The sequence below is a fragment of the Pantherophis guttatus genome, chromosome 2, assembly GCF_059756535.1.
Source record: "Pantherophis guttatus breed Tessera chromosome 2, ASM5975653v1, whole genome shotgun sequence".
In the NCBI taxonomy this organism is placed as follows: Eukaryota; Metazoa; Chordata; class Lepidosauria; order Squamata; family Colubridae; genus Pantherophis; species Pantherophis guttatus.
In genome coordinates, this window is record NC_142064.1 from 167,660,970 (window position 1) to 167,682,650 (window position 21,681).

Consider the following 21,681-nt stretch of genomic DNA (forward strand, 5'->3'; position numbering starts at 1 on the left):
AATTAAATCTTTTCTTGAGATTACTAATAAAATAAAAACTCTCTATTGATAATCCAAACTCTATCTTGGTACCACTCTAGTCTTAAAGTACAAGCACTTCAGTTAAAAAAATAGAAAAAGACGGATATGTTTTAATAAATGTATTCCAGAATGAAAGTTTTTTCTTAATAATGTCATCTAGACTATTTAGAAGACATATAACAAATTTCAAATGTTTCAAATTCAAATTCCTCCTTTATTAAATACCAGCATTGATATACAATGTGGATAACACAATTAGAGGTTTATTTTTAATTCATGGCTTTTAATTCCTCAGCATGCAACAACTTACTATTAAAATAACCACAGCTGTAGAAATGGAAAAGAAGGTTCAGAAAAGGCCCTAAAATGATTATTATAATGATAATATATTTTATGCATAGATACATTATACAGATAAAATATAATGTAGTATACATTATAGTGATAATAATGGAAAGCCAGCTGGTCTAGTGGTTAAGACACCAGGTGAGAAATCAGGAGACTGAGTTCTAGTCCCAACTTGAACATGAAAGCCAACTAGTGACTTTGGGTCAGTCACTCTTTCTCAACCTAACCCATCTCACAAGGCTGTTCTTGTGCGGAAAATAGGAGCAGGACGGAGTATTATATACATTTGTCACCCTGAGTTACTTATGAAAAATAATAAAGATGAGTTATACAAAAACTACATTTATCTGAAAACAATAAGATGCCATATAAATAAAATTACATTACTGTGCTTGGTGATCCTCAAAGTCCAAATATGTTATTGATATGTTAAAATATGTTTTCAATATTATTAAGTGACAATATTAAAATATTTGTAAGCGGGCAGCAAAATTTATGATTACTGGTATGTCATTTCTATTAATTATATTCATACTACTTCAGTTAGATTCTACCATAGGCGGTGAGGTCTACTCCTCCTAGCGATTCTGCTGGATACTGCCCGCCCAGCAGAGTGGTGCTGAGCTAAACACAGACCAAACCAACATCAGGCTCAGGCAACAAGACGATCAATCGTTGTTGGTTTTTGTCGCAATGGGATCTACAGCCATCTCCCTCCTAACGCTTTAAACTCAATGTAAATTGTTCTAAACTTGACTGTAAAAAATATCATTTCTGTAATAGAGTTGTCAAAGTCTGGAATGCCCTACCTGATTCAGTTGTCTCAGCTAAACATTTTCACAATTTGAGTCACAAATTGACTTCCGCATACTTAAGTGGTCAGTAGAGGGGGTGTGCATAAGTGCACTAACGTGCCTATCGTCCCTGTCATTCTATTTTTATTCTCTTATTTTTGTTCTCGTTTTTGTTTGACAAATTCAAATTCAAATTCAAATTCAAATTCAAATTCAAATTCAAATAAATAAATAAATAAATAAATAAATAAATAAATAAATAAATAAATGCAGACATGACTCACATGCTGCATTTGATTGTGCGAGATGACATTTGACGATCTGAAAAGTGGGCCCTGCACCTGCGGGAATAACACTAGGAAGATGATGAATGATAATTTAGATTCCGTCATCACAAAGTCCATGCCATTTAACAGGTTATCCTGAAGCCTCTACCACAGGAGACTATGAGAGTGAGGCTTTTTCCTTCTTTTCATATTCTTTTTGCCTTTCAGTAATCTATTCTGTAGAACAAAGTAATTATGGGAATTCCCAGACGGGGAAAAACAGTAATTTATTCCTACATTTAAATGTTGCAAATGTATAAAACGTAGCTTCTCCACTAGCCAATCAGACATTAACTTCTTTTCCTCTTGGAATGGGAATTGCAAAATTAGATAAATACTATTAGATTAGTAAATTAAATAAATAGTTTCTGCCTGTGGGGCATGTCGGCTCTGACAAAGTATGATTAGAACACTGATAACTTAAGCTGATTGCTATCTTTGCTGAAAATATTAGATGGCACACCTTTCTTTAAACAATCTATATTCTCTAGTAATTGTCATCAAGATTAATTTCTGAAGATACATGTACTAAAAGACAGATAGTTTAAATATGATTTCAGAGGACTACAATTATATACATACATTTCAACCTGAAATCGTATCCAAACACTTGTTTTCAAGTATTATGTTTTTCTTTCAAATTCCAAATATTACCTAAATTAGCCAAATCAGTTTTAACTTTATTTAGAATACTTGCACAGGTGTCACTGTTGGAGGTAAATGATTTCAACTGAGTACTATCAAGAAAAGAAATTAGCTGAACATTAGCTATGTGAATCTGCCCTCAGAAATATAAAAGCAGAGCACTTCGGCACCACATCTATTATGAAATCTAAAAATTCCTGTACAAGCTTGCCTTCAGACATCTGTAAGGATTCCTAGGGAAAACTGCTTGCCTATAGATATAAGTGGATATAATTCAAATAACTGAGTGCAGTGCAGTCAAGCTCCACATTGTTTTTTTTTAAAGCATTGTTCTTAAAAGTTACAATTAAAAAGATGAAAACTAATACAAACTAAAAAAAGAAAAGAAAAAAGAAAAAGCAGAAAACAATAGAAAGGGGAAAAATAAGAATATGGTAAAGAATAAAAAGAATATAAAGTAATCTGCTCTCTACATGGGGCTCCCCTTGAGGAGCACTCGGAGGCTCCAGCTGCTCCAGAATGCAGCCGCGCGGGTAATTATGGGAGCGACTTGGCGCTCCCGTGTGACACCTTGCCTGCGCGAGCTGCACTGGCTCCCGGTGGTCTTCCAGGTGCGCTTCAAGGTATTGGTTCTCACCTTTAAAGCGCTCCATGGCTTAGGGCCCAGCTATTTGCGAGACCATCTTCTGCCACCGATAACCTCCCACCGGCCAGTTCGGTCCCACAGAGAGGGCCTCCTTAGGGTGCCGTCGGTCAAGCAATGCCGACTGACGACCCCCAGGGGGAGGGCCTTCTCTGTGGGGGCACCTGCCCTTTGGAACCAGCTACCCCCAGGAATACGACTAATCCTGGACCTCCGTACCTTCCGTCGAGCTTTGAAGACCTTCCTATTCCAGCAAGCTGGGCTGGCTTGAAATTTTTAAAGGGTTTTTAAGGGGTAATGGGTTTTAAATACTTCGGGAAGCCAATTGGATTTAATTCTGTTTTAAATTATTTTAAATTTTGTATTGTATGTATTTTAATCTGGCTGTGCACCGCCCTGAGTCCTTTGGGAGAAGGGCGGTAAACAAATTTAAATATAATAATAATAATAATAATAATAATAATAATAATAATAATAATAATAATAATAATAATGAATTCTTCATCACAAGTATAAACGATTTTAGTAAATTATCACTTCTTTTAAAATGCAACAAATAATCTCTTCTTCCCATATTTTATGCAAGCATTCTAAATAAATCTATTGGGAGAAAATTGCTTTAAGCATTTTGGAGCTAAAAATGATCGAAAGGGAGATGCCCTCCTTGCTTTGAAGCAAACCACGAATTCTAAAAAAGGGGCAAACTTTATAAGAGCAAACAGCCAGTGACTCTGTCCAGCCTTTTTGACCAGCATTTTTCAATGGAACTATTCTTTTAAGGAAAACCTAGTGATGATTCCAATTTTCACCCTTCAAGTATTATGAATCCTGACTATAAGAGAGTGAAGACTGTGAATTTAAATGCATTCTTGAAATTATATTTGTTCAGGTTAGACAGAGAAAATCCAGGTGATATCTTTTTATGTTTTTTTAGGTGTCTGAAAGCTAGATGTATGATTCTTTGCTCAATTAGGCATCAGATATTTATGGGCTTAATCCTTTGTATAATTAGACCCCCAGATGAGCTCCCCGATCCTGTAGATTAGTATTAGTGTTTCCCTCACAGGCTTGTTGAGAAGGGAAGAGAATGCTCTATGTTACTACTAACTCCTGAGAACAGGTAGGACACAAATCTAGCAAATTAATAAAATAAATAGGCCACTGACCAGTACAAAGAATAATTTTATCCTGAAATCAGTGACTCAATGGAAATACTCAATGGAAATACAACAGCATTAAATAGACATCAGTCAACACAGTGGTCAAAAGAGCACATAATCATTTGGTTTTAGGTTTCATGGTCTTTTTACTGTTATCAATGAATAACAGAATATGTAGAGATAATTGGGGCTGAGGTTCTGAAAACCTGAGAGACCTAAAAGTCTCTGCACAGATCTGTCTTGGCCCTTTTCTTTGTAGGAACCCAGTTAGAAGGAAGAACAAACTGAATCACAGTGTGGCTTTTAGAAGCTTTTATACGTTGACTTGCATAGCTTTTCCCCACACACAATTAGAAAGGAAAAGTAAAAGTTTCTCAGACAAAATAAAAACTGCACTAAAAGGCATGACTTAAGTACTGCCATGCTAGTATTCCTTTTCAGATCATGGGCTCCATCGCTGAAATATATACAATTGTCACCTTATGTAATTGGACCTGAATGTTTCAAGAATCGTATTATTAATACAAAATAATCAACACTCAATTCGTTTGCCTTACATTGAGGAAATATTTTTCCCAAAATTGAAATATGTTATTCATTTCAGAACTAATAAACACGGGAGGGAATAAGGGAAAGAGAGGGAGAAAGAAAGAGATAATGGAAGCTTCATATTTGTCTATGTACAAAACCCATCTGAAATTGCTTTGTGCCATTTTCACATTCTGCAAGTATGCTGTAATCCAGGGGTCTGTGCCATACAGTCTTGTAAAATGGATTTAACAGCTTGCTGTTAATTCATAACAAATCCATTTCTAATAAAACATTTTTCCCACAGCAGGAAAAACTGTCTCCCAAATAGTTTGAAATATCATTAGAAAAGGTTGCAAAAATTCTAACAATCACATCACATACCGAACAATATGATGCTTTTTAAGTAGCAATAAGAAATCTATTTTTTGCTTTCCACACTCTATATTCCTTCATTGTGGTGATCAAACTCTTTCTAGTAAATTGTTTGTTACATTTTACAAACTTATCTCAGTAAATAACATATGGATACAAAGAACCCCCCAAAAAATCACTGATACTCGACAACAGGTGTTGGGCAAAAACTCATTTTTCCTCTTTTTTTATGTGCAAAATTCATATCAAGCGTGTTGCTCATAACCTTTGAAACTAAACAGATTATATACACTGAATACTTTTACAGATGTTTACTATGTAACTGATGTAATAGTTTCTATGTACAAAAAGGATTTTTCACTATAAAATGGCTCACATTTAATGAGTCAATACTTAACACTGGTTAAAACTTTATGGGCTCATATTTTTCTGTCAAAATGTAAGTGTGTGATGGAGAAGACGTTTTGTTAAGAATCTCAGCAAATGACAGAAACTTTTTTTTTTATTTTGATTTATATGTCGCCCTTCTCCGGAGACTCAGGGTGGCTTACAATGCGTTAAGCAACAGCCTTCATACTTTGTATATTTTATACAAAGTCAGCTTATTGCCCCCACAAACCGGGTCCTCATTTTACCTACCTTAGAAAGGAAGGAAGGCTGAGTCAACCTTGAGCCTGGTGAGAATTGAACTCGCAGTAATTGCAGGCAGCTGGAAGTGAAATACTACCTTTTAACAGTAACATTAGTCTGCTGCGCCACTCAGGTTCCTTATTTTATATACTTTAAAGTATGTCTCCATTTTTTAATTAAATTTGGAACATTAGCTTTAGAATCGCCATAAACCCTACAAAGATGGGCTTTTAAGGCTTCAGTCTCTGTAAAGAACTCTGCATGGCCTCTGCACTTCTCTGAACAAATACCAGTAAGTTGTACAATTGATTTAAAGCTCAATATCCCATGATATTGAGTTTACTTAGTTGATATAATAGAAAATGATCTTAAACTCAGTTCTAAAGGTCTAGGACAACTTGCCATGACCAACAAGACGCAAGTGACTAGTCTGTGGCAAGTTGTCTTGGGTTGAGTTGTCCATGGTGAATTAGTGAATTCTACAGCTCTAGTGTAGAATCACATGGAAAGCTTGTCAGCATGTAGGTGAAAAAGAATGGATTCACATGAGAGTTCAAGCTAACTATTTTATTGTATTCTGCCTATAATATAGGAATCTCCCTGGACTGCTTTTCTTCCCTTGGGAGCTGATAGATAGAGTTTCACGGAGATTAGGTGAGGTCAATGATTCAAGGCTAACTCACTGCTTGATTCCTCCTCCCTGCCTGCTGGGTGTTTCCCAATACTTATAAAACAGACAACTAAAATGATTAAAGCCAGAAAGCAGTCAGGTGAAATGTTTATACAATCGGATCAGAGGTGGGTTTCAGCAGGTTCTGACCAGTTCTGGAGAACCGGTAGCAGAAATTTTGAGTAGTTCAGAGAACCAGTAGTAAAAATGCTGACTGGCCCTGCCCCCATCTATTCTCTGCCTCCCAAGTCCCAGCTGATTGGGAGGAAATGGAGATTTTACAATATCCTTCTCCTGCCATGTCTACCAAGCCACGCCTACAAAGCCACACCATGACCACCAAGCCACGCCAACAGAACCAGTAGTAAAAAATTTTGAAACCCACCACTGGATCGGATCATAGCTGCATCCATAATAACTAATTTTAGGGTTAAAAGTTAGGTGTTCTAAAAATTCAACTGACATACTAAAAATAATTTGAGACCACAGTTGTTGAGCATTACGTAATTTACAAGTTTAAAAAAATATTGTAACTTTGCAAGCAAATTATCCAAAGAAATGCCTCTACTGTTAGGAGATAAACCCTTTCTTAATACTCCAAGACGTTTGATATAAAACATGACTTACTCTAAAACTGTGTTAGTGGCTGCCTGTGCATGGTAACGATACAGGAGGAGGCACTCGTCAACTCGAAACACTTCTCCACCTTTTCGAAGATGTTCATAAAAGAAGAGCAGATCCTCTGGGGTCCCCTGCAACAGACCATACTTTGTGCAAAACTTGATACAGTAAACTATTATCTTTTAACATCTATAGCAATATAACTCTAATATAATGTATTAGAACCTATGAATAAATGTATTTAATGGACCTTCAGAAATATTTTCTACAGCTAATCTGTAGTAAAGGCAATGAGAAACTACTGGAAATATTTGGAAAAGCATTTGATTTCTGTTTGATTTTTGAGAGCAAAAATATTCCTCCCCCAAATCTTTGAAGAACAAAATATAGCTGTGCCCTATGAAATTGATAGGAACTATGAGAAACCAGTGCTTTGGCAAAAATATCATACATGTCACCCAATCTTGACAAGAATAAAAAAAATTGAGTACTCTAAATTTCCATCATCATTTCAGGATGTGAGATGAAATGTCAGTAAGAGCCATGTATACCATTTTTCTTCATATCAGACACATAATTTCAAAATCCTATTCTCAAATTCTATCCATTATTTCATATAAATGAAAATGATCAATAACCTCTGTTTGAATATAGCAACAGTATAGTCATGTGACAATGTAAAACAAATCATATAATCCTCAAATATTTTCAAGATATTGTTCACTTTTAAACCTACTCTATTACCAAGCTGTCATGAGACAATGCTATGTAAACAAGTTTGGTTTATAGAAAAGACATACAAGATTAGTGGCATCACACTGAAAATGAATCATAAAACTAACATATATGTTAGGTGGCTAAAAAAAATAGTGGGCAGAATATGCTATTTATTTATATCAAAGGGTTCCAGAAGGAGTAGATAAAAGCACAGCATTCTGTTTTGTTGAATTCTCAGTTGTTCTAAACACTTTTCCATCCTAAAGTGTTTCGTAATAGTCCTAAAAATAATTAATTTACAAATTGTTGCTTAACTGCCAACTTCATTCTTCATACTTTTATGATTTTTATTGCTCACAAGTAAGCAGCTCCAAGATTCTTTTTTGCTAAAGAGTAAAGTTATTTTAAATGAAGAGTAGTTAAATAAAATTCCATTTTGAAAACATATAATATGTTGCATTTTGTTTGATTTTGGGCATGCTGTATTGAAGACAAAATAATTACATCAAATGACCAAGTCTTCTTTTCAGTTTTTACTGCATGGGACTTTAATTTTGGATAGATAGATAGATGCCCAATATAAAAACAAGTAAAAAATGATCAGAATTATTTAAAAGAACCTCCCACCAGGAAACTGACACAGCTTAACAACCTCTTAACATCTTAACAACATCTCTTGAAATGTTTGTAATTTATGAAAGTAAATTCTAACCACTTTTTGCATTCCAAAGTCTTTTGTGTAAATATTTAAAGGATCTGTAGTATTAACTAACCTAACCTAACCTAACCTTAAAAGCTCAGTTCCACCTTTAACTTAGTGTTCATATTTGCCAAGAGGCAAAGGCAAAAGCAAGGAAAACTACAAAAATAGACATGATCTAATTTAAACCCAAAGAAACAGCTTGATTTGAAATATTTTGTATAGATCAGGTCTAACTATATTGTCCAGCTTTTTATCATTCAAGGGTTTTCTGGGCTTATTACCCTGCAAGTATTTTACCATGGATGATTTGGTAATATCCCTTCTTCATGATTCAGCTACATGATTCTCTCCAAGATTTAATATTCAGATATTATTCTGAGTATATGTAATTCTTATACAGGAACTAAATACTAATATTTTGGGGTGACATTTTCACAGTACCGAATAGATAAACAACTAGCAGTAGTAAGTACAAAGGGACATAAAAAATTGTTTCTGTAGGAGCCACAGATACCACAGATGCAATACTACTGATTGAAAAAGTCTGCTTATTTTTTGCCATTGGGTAGAAAGAACTGTGTACTGACTCAGCTGCAGCTTTCCATTAACCTCTGCAATATTTTGATAATGAAAAGAAGTATCTTATATAGGTTTCTATCAGGTTTAATAATAAGGGTATTAAAGAATTTAGCAGAGAATAATGAATACTTGCAGTGGGAATGTGAAAAACAACATAACCACCAGAAAAAGAAAACACCAGTTTCTTCAACCTACATTCTAGTGAGATTTATTCTTCCCTTGTGCTCAACATTGTGGTGATGCTATGTCAATGGCAAAATTTAACCTGGCTTCTGTTCTTCATATCATGCTCCAAGTTAAGTCAAGTTAACCACATGGTTCTAATTACAAAGCAACCTGCGGCCCAAGTTCGTGTGTGTGTCTATGTATGTGTGTATGTTGCCACATGCATATTTGTAGAATTTATTACCTCATATACCATTCCCAGTGCTTGCATATTTCCCCATTCAAACTATTACTTTCACTAGATTCCATAATTAAGAATACTGTGATTTAAATGTTCTGTGACTTATTTCGGCACCAATGTATGGAAGTGCTACTTTAAAATATGTATATACTTCCATGCCAAAATAGAAAGGGGCCCACTTCAAATAAAAAGGGTTACTAATTTGAAAAGCATGGTTACCATAATAAGGAAACAATGAACAGCTTGGTAGTTATATATCAATGAACTACCAATGAACAGCTTGGTAAGTTATATATCTTCAGAAACAAATACTGCTACTGGTATGTTAATTGTGATAAGGATAAATATTTATTCAGAAAGAAGCATAACACTTTAAAGCAACTTTAACCCAAACAACATCTACTGAGAAAATGTGCTCATTGGGAGCTACAGCAGAATAAAAAGCACATTAAATTGGACTGATAGAATTAAAAATATTAGCCTAATATTGATTTTTAGAACAAGACTATCTCTTGTATGCAGACTCCTCAAAAACACCATTACAGTCAAGGAACACAGGTCAAGGTAATGTGTATCTGAACAGTTATCACCATAACACTCATATATCTACAACTTGAATTCACTGATCTTTATTATTTCTTAACAGATCACAGGGTCCTACTTTTCCATTTGCTTGCAGACACATGCACGCATAAGGAGGACAATGTCCAATGTATAGTTTTCATAATGGTTTCAAACTCTGGTTTTTCCTGGAGCCGCCACCAAAGACACATCTATAAAACCTGTTACAATAATTCATTCATCTAATGCTTAGCCTTAGACTTTCCCCAAACGATACAAATCCAATCAAGACTTTTCCTAGTTTTGTGACTGCACCCAAGAGTCATGCCCTGATAGGTTTGTAAATTATACTGGTCCAATCTCAAAGCAGGAAATTTGTGATAAAGTTATAATTGCTTGGTTGTTTTGAAAAACAAAGTTAAAGAATTAACCTCCTGAAACAAAAATATATGAGCAGCCACAGTTCACTTGGAAAGGAGTAAAGATCAAGCAATGCATTGGATTAATTACCCCAGCATGCTTAACAACATACTATTAAAGTATGCTGTTAAGAAGGGCTGTTTTAAAGAAATTTATAAGCATAATTGTTTTTGCTTTAAAACTTCATCTTGGACTCAGCTCAAGAACTGATCTCTGTTCAGTTTTATCCATAATGTGCCAAAAATATCAGAGTCTGCATTTTGTCTTTATTTTTCCCCAGAGCAGCTAGACAAATCCCTAGGCAACCTTACAATATTTTAATTCAGCTATTTAAAAAATTGAATCTAATATCTTCACATTCCACCACTCACCAGAAAAAAAAAACTACTTTCATTTTAACTTTAAATATTCATTTTCTAACTTCTAATATTTTTCCTGTGACCCTATGAAATATGTGCTATGTAGTTTTCTCTTTTCTATTTTTCTCCTTAGCGCTGAACAGAATTAAGGACAAAACATATTTAAAGATTTTTCAGTTTCCATTAAACTTTCTCTTTCTGGGATGCTATATATTTTCTGAAATACAATAAAATATATAATTATGTTGATAAATTTCAGAAAATCAGTAGTGTTGAGACCAAAGCTCACTTTTCCTTCATGTAAAGAAAATGAGGTAAGAGGAGGGGAATATTGGAAAAGAAATTATTCTAAAACTGTTAGAAATACATATTATGAATGAACAAAGAACTATTATTCACCTTCTTCCAAAACATTGTTTTCATTTCCAACAGAATCCATTTCTATGGTATCTGCCTCTTTTAATCCTATCAATTCATTGTTTCCTTTTCTCTATTTACACACTATGCATTATATGTCTCTTCGCTACAAATTTTGCAGCTAACATTTTTTGCTATCCATAGCCTCTTTCACTTCAGCCTCTTTTACTTAATATCATTCCATTAAATATCTTTCATACTTTCTATTATAACTAATAAAATTATTAGCTAATTAATATGACTCTATTAAACCATGTATTAGTATGCTTTTTAACAGGGGCTCCCGGTTCGACCGGATCGCCTGATCCGGTAGCGATGGCGGCGGGTGGTTCGGAGAACCAGTAGCAAAAATCCCTGCCCCCCCCCATGCCCAGCTGAGCTGTGCAATCATCAGAGGCTTTTGTTTTTACTTTTAAAAGCATTTTTCTTCGGCGAAGAGGTTGTAAAAAAATGCTTTTAAAAGGCTCTGACGATCCCAACTGAGGTGCCTGATCGTCAGAGCCTTCAATAGAAAATGGACGTTGGTCTTACCTGATATGTCCTTTCTCTATGAGGAGGAAAACGGCAGTCAGGCATAGGAGGAACTCCATCTGTGCAGCATAGGACCGAGTCTGCAGATTTGAATAGCTCCGCCCTCTGCTGGTGTTTTCCAGTGTTTCGTCGAGGGTGCTGACGCAGACTGACATGTCTTCCTGAAATGAGAGAGAATAAAATCCACCCACCCCTCTAATAGGAAGCCCCATCCCTCCCTAGAGGGTGGGGCTGACTGCCATTTCCTCCTCATAGAGAAAGGACGTATCAGGTAAGACCAACGTCCATTCTCCTGATCGGAGGGAAATGGCAGTCAGGCATAGGACATACCACAGCTGCATGTCCAACGGGAGGGAAGAAGAGAGGCCTTGCACCGCTAGGCAGTGGGAACTGCTTGGAGAACTCGACATCCAAATGCTGCGTCTGCCGAAGCGAAGGAGTCCACCTTGTAGTGACGTATAAAAGGCGTTAGACTAGTCCAGGTGGCAGCCTTGCAGACCTCCTCCAACGAGGCCTGGGTAGACCAGGCGGCCGAAGTAGCGGCGTTTCTGGTGGAGTGCGCCGTAATGTTGCACAGAATCGGTAAGGATTGTCGTTGGTAAGCCGTAGTGATAGTTGCCCTGATCTACCTCCCCAGCATAGGGCCAGTGGTTTTTCAGCCGATGGATGTTGGTTGGAACGATACAAACAAGGCTTCAGTCTTGCAGAATGAAGATGTGCAGTTGATGTAGATTTTGAGAGCACATCGCATGTGTGCCAGGAGCGTTCCAGACGGTGGGCTGGATTGGGACAAAAGTTAGGAAGGACCAGCTCCTGTGCTCGGTGGAAAAGAGAATTAACCTTCGGGACGAAGGCAGGGTCCAGTCAAAGAACGACTCTGTCCGAATGGAAAATACACAAATCCTAGCGAGTTGACAGGGCAGCCACCTCCGAAATGCGGCGAGCTGACGTGATGGTGACGAGGAACGATACTTTGAAGGAAAGGAAACGAAGTGACACAAGGCGGAGAGGCTCGAAGGGAGATATAGTCAGGGCTGATAGAACCTTGTTGAGGTCCCACATGGGGAAGCGGTGGACTGTCGGGGGATGCAGGTTAGAGGCACCTTGCAAAAAATGGCGGATAACAGGGTGCCTGGAGACCAGTGTAGAAGAGCCACAGTTCAAGATTGTGGAGATGGCAGCTCCCTGGCGGCGAAGGGTATTGGGTGCTAAACCCGAGTCGAATCCCTCCTGTAGAAATTGCAAAATGTGAATAATAGAAGCTGACAGGGGTGGTACCGAGGACCGTTGGCACCAGGACATGAAAGAAGCCCAAGTAACATTGTAGATGCGATTGGTGGACACATGGCGGGATGCTTGGATGGTTGAAATGATCCGGGCGGGTACATTGGCCTCCGTCAGCAGACGCCGCTCAATCTCTAAGCGGTCAAGTGATACCAAGATGCGTTTGGATGGGTCAGAGCCCCTTGATTGAGGATGATCTGATCGTCGGGACTCGTCCAGGGCCGCGCCACAGATAGGGACACTAAGTCCGCGTACCAATGCCTCCTGGGCCAGCGAGGGGCCAGTAGAATGAGTTCCACCCGTTCCTCCAGGAGCTTCCGGAGGACCCTGGAAATTAAGGGAAAGGGGGGGGGAAGCATATAGAAGGCCCGAGGGCCAGGGACTGCGAAGTGCGTCAGTGGCTTCTGCCCTGGGATCTAGATACCTGGTGAAATACCTTGGAACCTGATGGTTTGCAGCTGATGCAAAGAGGTCCACCGAGGGAAGGCCGAACCAGGATGTTATTTCCTCGAACAGGAAGGCTCCATTCCGTGTGGTCCAGCCGATGTTGACTGAGGGCATCCACTTGTGAATTCGCCACCCCCTGAAATGTGGTCTGCACGAATAGAGCTGAAGTGAGTTTCGGCCCAGCAACCCAGGAGTAAGGCTTCCCTCATGAAGGTTCTCAAATGTGTACCTCCCATCTTGTTGATGTGGGCCTTTGCCGTTACGTTGTCCGTGCGGACAAAAACGTTGCGAGACTCCACCTTGTCCTTGAAGAAAGTGAGGGCGAGGCGAACTGCACGCAACTCCAAGATGTTGATGTTGAGACGTTGTTCCGCGGATGACCACTGACCTTGTGCTAGATGGTGCTCCAAGTGGGGCCCCGAGCCTGAGAGGCTGGCGTCAGTGGTGAGAAGCAGCTGTGTTGGTTCCCGGAAGGGACTGGCCTTTGAAATCGCCAGTGAGGTCCACCACTAGAGAGAGGCGATTAGCGGCTGGCAGGGTCACCCTGAGCAGTTCCATGTTGGAGTGGGCTTTCTGATGCGGCAAGAGGAACCATTGTAACTCCTTGCTGTGGAGGTGAGACCAAGGAACAATGCCGAAGGTTGAGACCATCTTGCCCAGGAGGCAAGAAAGGACAATAACCGAGGAAGAACGGTCAGTGACGCAACATTGAGCGAGGGAGCAGAGGCTAGATTGGCGTTCCAGAGACAGAGAGACAGTAGAGGCTGTAGTATCAATGATCGCTCCCAAGTGTTGGAGGCTAGTGGAGGATGACAAATGGCTTTTGGCCCAATTAATGGAAAATCCATGGCTCTGAAGCACATGGATGGTGGTAGACAAATCCCGGTGGGCGGAGTGGATGGAAGAGGATTGGATAAGAATATCATCTAAATAAAATTGAATCCTGATGGGGAGAGAGCGAATGTGGGCGACGAGGGTCGCCATAATCTTGGTAAAAACCCGTGGGGCGGAGGAAAGGCCAAACGGTAAGGCGGAGTATTGATAATGTCCTCCGAGGTAGTGAAAATGTAGGAATTTATGGTGATCAGGGTGAATGGGGACATGGAGATAGGCCTCCGTCAAATCGATAGAAGAAAGAAAATCACCCGGTCTGATGGTGTCCAGGATAGTGTGGAGGGTGTGCATCTTGAACCGGCGGTATATTATGTACCGGTTCAGGGCCTTAAGATCAAGAATCGCCCTCCACCCTCCTGAGGATTTCCTCACCAGAAATAAGCGGGAATAAAACCTCTGAACATGCTGGTTTCGGAGAACCCTTTGAATAGCCCTAATGGTTAAGAGGTGTTTAATGGCCGCGGAAACAAGTTCCCGCTTGACTTTGTCCCGAGAAATGGGACATGTGAAGAAAACAGTCGGGGGGGGGTGGAGCGGAACTCCAGCCATAAACCGGAAAGGATAGTCTCCCTGACCCACGCATCAGATGTTGACACCTCCCACTGACTGGCGAATAGGCCCAGACATCCCCCTATTGGTATGTTGGAGGAGAGATTACTTGGCTCTACGGAAAGGTCTGCCCCTGCCTCCCCGAAAGGGCCACTTAGGCTGGAACTTGCCCCCGGGTCTGACCTGAGAATCCTGTTGTTGAGGTCTGATCTGAAATGACCGCTGGTAGCGAGGCTGGTAGAAACCGGAGTCAGAGGCCCGAAAGGGCTGGGGCTGTGGATAAGGTGCATAATGGAATCACTTCTTCGGGAAACAGAAGGCAAGATTTTGCGACGGTCCCTGGTTTCAACGAGAAGAGGATCCAATGGTGGATCGAATAAGGCCTCAGCCGAGAATGGAGAGGAGGCCAACTGCCATTTGCTCCTGGCATCGGCCTGCCAATGACGGAGCCATAGAAGGCGACGGGAGGCGATAGTGGAACCAATGGACTTTGCTGCGAATCTAGCCGAATTCAAAGTGGCATCCGCTGAGTACTCCAAAGCAGCGACAATTTTAAATCTTGATGGGTCCTTGTGTCAGAGGGAGGAAGTCCATCCTGAAGCTGTTTGAGCCAAAGAAGCAACGCCCTATTGAAAAATGAAGTCGATGTGGAGGCTCGTATAGCCCAGGCCACAGCCTGGTGTCCCTTGATCAATGTTTTTTCAGCTCTTTTATCTTCCGGGCAAAGATACTCCTCTGGGGACCCCGTCATCCGGGTGGAGGATGTCAGTGCTGCGATAGGGGCATCCACAGGAGGTACCTGCCAGAGATTTGAAAGAGCGGGCGCCGAATCGTTAAGGCGCTTGTCTAAACCATTAGGGGCCGGACCAGAGCCAGGAATGGCCCACTGTCTTTGGATAACATTGGTAAAGAGCTTAGGCGCAGGCACCGTCTCAGGTTCCACTGAATGTTCCGCAAATAAGGAAGTAGTCGGGTCATTATCCACTGAGGGCTCCACAGTGGATGGACAAGCTGCGCCAAATCGTGTGATAGAAAGAGCCTTGTAAAGTAAGGACCGAAAAACTTGAGGCCGAAAAAGGCCAATGAAGGTGGGTTGATCTGGGGCTAGGTCTTCATCGTCAGAAAGAGCCAGGAATCTTGTCTCTTCCTCCTCAGAAACAGACCCCTGCTCTGAATGCTCAAGAGATGCTGCTGGCTCCACCTCGGAGAACTCCTCTTGAAGAGGCTAAGGTTGAAGATAGTCCACATATTGTGGGACAGGGCCAACCAATCCCTGTTGCAATCCTTGGACGAGCCCCTGCTGAATAGCCCTGGTAATTATAGCCTCCAAGGAGGCTTGAAAAACTGGAACCTGTGGTTTCACAGGTTTTGAGACCCAATCTGGGATCCAGAAGGAGATCTGAGTGTTCCCTGGACGTCCTCAGGTGGCTGAGTAGAACAGGAAGGGCTGGGAGCAGGGAGGGTCTGGAATAATGGCTCACTCCCTGGAGGATGTAAGGGCCCACATGGAGCTGGCTGGCCAGGCGATAATTCCCTTCTGGGTTGAGGCGGATCCATGTTGCTCTGAGGTGAGCGAGGAACAGGGCTCAAAATGGCCGCTGGCTGAGGCAACTGCTGTGGTTGGGCCTTGAGGTCAGCCTTTTCTAGTGCCTTATGCCACCGCATTTCCTCTTGGAGGTTTTAGAAGCTTTAGAGGCAGTCGCGGCTTCCCTCGTTTTGGACCTTTTAGGAGTAGGGGGTAGACCCGAGGGACCCCCCCCCCTTGGGACTGCTCATATGCCTGCGCCTCCCCCCAGCAGTTGAAGTTGCAGTGCGAGGCTGCCTTGTGGCGTCCGCCAATAACCCCCCGGGAGCGTTAAATGCGATAAGGCGAATTTGCTGCCACTTAGCTGAGATCCGAAGTCTTGCGAAGAGAAGGGGCTTCAGCCTGCTGCTCCAGAGATCGCAAGCCATCCGGCTTCAAAGCGATGGGGGCTATGGCAACGAGGAGACAGAGCTCACTCATAGCATTGCGATGTCGGACCGCTAGCCATCCAGCAGTAAAACGCGGTCTAAAAGTGCTTCCAATTTCAGATGGTGCTTAGCGCTTGTCGGGCTACTAGGCAAATGCCGTTAAGACAAGGTTGGGAAAGGCTCACCCAATGTAGGGGGAAGGCTGGGATGACCAGGTAGCCCCTAGAATGGTCCTGCCAGCAGGTAGTCCCAAAACCGCTCCGCGGCTGTGGCGGTATCAGGCAGACTCACCCTTCACACCAACAATCAAAAAACAATTTGAATTTGAATTGAATAGCCAATTAAAATATCGATCTGAACAGTCAATTTGGATCCAAGTAGGAAAAGGTGTGGAGAAACGGTCAGGCCGGGAAGACACGTCTGTCCAGCATAGACCGAGTCGAAACACTGGAGAACACCAGCAGAGGGCGGAGCTATTCAAATCTGCAGACTCGGTCCTATGCTGCACAGACGGAGTTCCTCCCATGCCTGACTGCCGTTTCCCTCCGATCAGGAGAAAATGCTTTTAAAAGGCTCTGACAATCCCAACTGAGTTGCCTGATCATCAGAGGCTTTTTTTCTTTTTAAAAGCAAAAATAAAAAATAAAAATCTGCATATCTGTCTTTTAAACTATAACTCACCCTGTGTTTCTTTGCAGGATAGCAATATGTAATAACATACATACAGACCTCTTCCATCTTATATAACATGAGTTCATTATTGTAAGATTTCGTGTGTTATGTCTGACATCACTTCAATACACTACTTTGCACTGAAGTTAGTAGAAAATGCCATTCAAAACAATTCTATCATGTGTAACGCTCATTATATTAAGTACCTTCTGAGTCAATTCTCAAACAGAAGCTGTGATTCACACTGTTTTGTGATGTCTCTTTCAAATGCCATTCAGGGCCCTGTGTCTCAGAATAAGTCACAGGGTTCAGTACTAGGCAAAATATTTAAAATGCTGTGTTAATAGTGGGAAAATTCTAGAGTTACTTGTTGTGAAAAAGCTGATGTTCCTTACGCGCTTGCAGAATGTCAATACAGATTGGCAATAATGTCTTCACAAATAACAGAACAAATAGCATCACATTAGTGCTCCTTTTTTGTGCTTTCCCAGAGATAATATTACTGATGACAATATTAACATTTTTATATCATGAATTACAGTGATGCTGGTGTTCCACTGGAAGAGCTGAAGAACCAGGCTGGGGACAGATTGCCATACATCTATCTATATGAGTTTACATCAATTTGAGGGCACATAATCAATCAATCAACGAAAATGCCATAATAATAGATCTGTGTTGCTCAGTTCCTCTATCAATGGCACTTTGGAAAACAGCTAATTTCTTAATTAAATATAACCCAGTCAAATGTTTGATGAAGAACTTCAACTGTGATTAGGATTGCATGGTGCAAGCATCTCTTGAGACATTATTGCATAGATTTCCCAACCTAGAGCCCTCTAGATACGTTAGGAGTATAACTCACAGAATTTCTAGCCAAAAGCACTACTGGGTGGAGATTCTCATAACTGTACTTCTAACATATCTGGAGGGCATCCAACTGGGAAAGAGTGAGATCAATCTTTCCCATAATTAGGTTATGCTCCTCTCCTTTTCATATTACGTACCTTTCCTTCTTCATTAAATCTTCCTACAAGGTAAAACCATTCCCGAGAACAGAACCAAGTTGGCATAATTACTGTTGGTCCATGGGATGTGAAAACCTAGAAACAGAATGAGAAAATAGCCTTTTGTTTTTCAAAGAAGCATAGTTCTTAAGAAATAAATTTGGGGACCTAATACTTCTTTTCTGTTAAGGCTGAAAGTCTGGTAAGTATTTCTTTTGACAGAAATGGGTTGTTTTGTTAAGAAAACAGTAATTTTTCAGGACAAATAAGAAATTCTTTGAATACTATAATAAATTCTGAATATTTTATTGCAAAGCTGCAGTGGGGAAGAGTACTGTTAATTGGTAGAGTGGTACTGAAGAAGGTAAGAAACACTTTTCCATGAACTGTACTTCCCCTCTATCACTTTCTCCTTAGAACAATTTAAAAGATGGGCTACATATAACACCATTTAGATCACAAAATCAACAAGACTAGAATGAAACATGCTTCCAAAACAATCATTTTTTCACACTAAAGCAAAACTGAACTCAAGAACTCAGATTACAAATCTGAGATCATGTGTTTTGCAATATCTCATCTGGTTTTGTTGTCAAAAAATCATGAATTTGCGTCAAAAACATAAGTAACCCAATATAATGGAGAGAAATGCCTGCTGGTATTTAGGATTGAACTCTCAACCTCCGGAGTGGGCGGCAAGTGTCTTCACTACTAGACCACCATGCTGCACACAAGGACCCCAATATATGGATCGTTATTCAAATGTGATATTCTACAATGAGATTAATGCATTCCCTATACAGTGTTGTTGGCATTTTCAACCATTCATTTAGAAGTAGCCCTTGCATCTGAGGCTTGTCAATGATTTTTAGATTCAAATAGAGAAAATTTAGCGGCATTCGATATCTTGTTCTATGGCATGTAGTAAGTTTCCCATAAGATCTAAACTTCACAAACATGAAATAAAGTAGTTGGAAACTAAGCACACCTGTAATTTTTACTGTTTACATATTATATGCCAAAATTAACAACCAATGGAAAGTGCTGTTTTAGAACAAATCAAGTGGAAAGTATTTGAATGAGTCCGTAACAGCCTTAGGCAATTGGTATTTAGTAACATTTATTTTATGTCCAAGTAACATCTATAAAATAAGAACAAAAAATGGCACATATGAGTAGAAATATTGGCAAATTTAATAACCTAAATATTTACACAGAAAACTGAAGAAAACTAGTATCTAGGAAAATAAATGAATGTGACCCTTGATTTGTATATTTCTGAATGACAGTTTCAGTGAATTATACCAACAAAGCCTTTTTTGCTTTAAACAAGTATGTCTTAAACCTAGAGCTGAAATAAACCAGAATATCCGGATTATGTAAGGTAAATCTATTTTTTCCATTAATATAAGACAAAATGTCTAACATATCTGCAGACTAATCTTCTTGTCAAGAAGTTAAAGGAGCATAGTGCATCCTGCCCTAGGTATTATATCTAAAGCTACTTTTATGAGCTAAGCAAACAGAGACAGATATTCGTTGTTTCCAGCTGCTTCTTGTGGACTTAACCTAGCTCATTCACAGTGCATACGTGATCCATACAATACCACTATCCAGTTATTATTCTGCCATATTTTTGCAGTGCTGATTCTTTCACTAGTTTCCTTGTTCCATTACAACTTCCCTACATATTCTTAAAACGGTCTTTAAAAGTAGTATTTTTTTTAAAAAAAATTGAGCTTAACCTTACAGCCATCATGTAGGAGGCCAGATCTGCACAATATAGCTCAAATCATATTCACTGCATATTTTGGTTGCAAGAAAAATAATCATATTCCATACCTAATGTTCTACAAATCTGTAAGGCAAAATGTTATAAGAAGAAAATGATCTAATTCTGAAGCAATTCTATTAACTTAACAACATACTTAAAACCATTATTCCTAGCAACATTATACATTCCATTCATTATCTTGTTTTTAAGATTTAACATAGTATATCTTCAAAAATCATTCTGAATGAAATTAGTATAAAGGACATAAATGCAATATTGAAATTATAGGAAGAGTAATTATCCTGAAAGATCACTGAAGAAAAGTCATATAGATAGTTGGACCCAAGTCGTGCATTTTCCAATGATCTCTCTGAACTTCTAAAATTTCTCTTATTTTCCTTTATTTGTTGACATTCTTGACTGAGATATCTTTTCTTGTTCTTTCTTTGTTTGATATTGAAAGTCTGTGTTCAGTTATCATGTCCTTGTTATCCTAGGCTTTTGTTGTCATTTTAAACATTCAGTGAATATCCCTTTCTTACAGATACATTCCTTTTGTTTATTATAGCTAAGCACATACTTTACAATATCCATTTTGAGTATCACTGCCATTCCATTCCTTCATTTGGTCGTTGCATTCAGTATTATATAATGGATTAAGGTTAAAATGACTTGTTCTGGACCAAATAAGTAAAATGTGTTATTTAGCTCTATCTTTCAAAACACATAATATTCTCTCAAACTCTGTCAATTTCCAAAGTTTTTTCCAATCTTGCAATCAGAGAGAAGAAACATGAAAAAGGCAAAAGGTATACCTGCAAATATGTGCGGGTGCATCCAAAGCTTAGCAGAATCAAGAATATGAATCCTATCATTATCTTTAACAATAATAAAAAAAAAATACTGCAGCTAATAATGTTCTCTAAAAGATTGTAGTATACATGTAACAGTAAGTAGAAATGTTGGACTCTCTTTTTTGAAGTTATTTATTGTCTTTGAGGCCTCAAATAAATTTGTCAGTATTGAATTGATCAATACTTCTGAACCAAATGTGCTTTTTTTCAAAAGTACATTTTCCTTTTAGGAAAAAAAGCACTTTGGCGACAACCATGACCTGGATGATTGAGTATCTCCATAGACAATACATCTGAATATTCATAGGTTAAAAGTAAATCTGTTTTATTTCAGTTTCTTGATTTCAAGAAAATATATGGAGAGAAACAGGCAGAAGAAGAAAAAGAAATAATGAATTTAAACATAGAAAATTACAAATAGCTAAACAGACAACCAGAAACTAAAAAAAGTAACTAAAAACATGTAAGAGTGTTTTTTGAAAACTTCAAAAACAAAACATCCCAGTTGTCTAATAGTACACTAAATATATTGGTGTACTTCATCAGATTGCTACTAGCCTTCATTTCAAAATCTTCTACAATAGTCAGAATAACTAAGTCCCAAAATATTTCATTATGAATAATCATTATAACTCTAAAAACACTTGTGATTGAACTGAAGAGAGGGAGGGGTAGTTCTACTAGCTGGACATACTATGAACCATAAATGAGAGAACAACTCTCTCCAACAGACGCGTATACCTTATACCAGTGATGGTTGACCTTTTTGATGCCGAATGCACATGCGTGTGGC

The 21,681-nt window shown here is 39.2% G+C and overlaps 1 protein-coding gene across 7 annotated transcripts in view; it reads right to left on the minus strand.

Annotated features, from left to right (window-relative positions):
• QTGAL (queuosine-tRNA galactosyltransferase) overlaps nt 1-21,681 on the minus strand; it is a 137,562-nt gene that overhangs the window by 22,539 nt on the left and 93,342 nt on the right. For 5 of the 7 annotated variants that reach the window (XM_060688647.2, XM_034408434.3, XM_034408457.3 and 2 more), the window contains 2 exons: nt 18,261-18,356; nt 6,768-6,892 (listed from right to left, as the gene is read on the minus strand). In XM_060688647.2, coding sequence (XP_060544630.1) covers nt 6,768-6,892; nt 18,261-18,356 — 221 coding nt within the window. The remainder of the gene's footprint in view (nt 1-6,767; nt 6,893-18,260; nt 18,357-21,681) is intronic. The other 2 variants (XM_087887251.1, XM_034408453.3) reach the window with 1 other exon arrangement.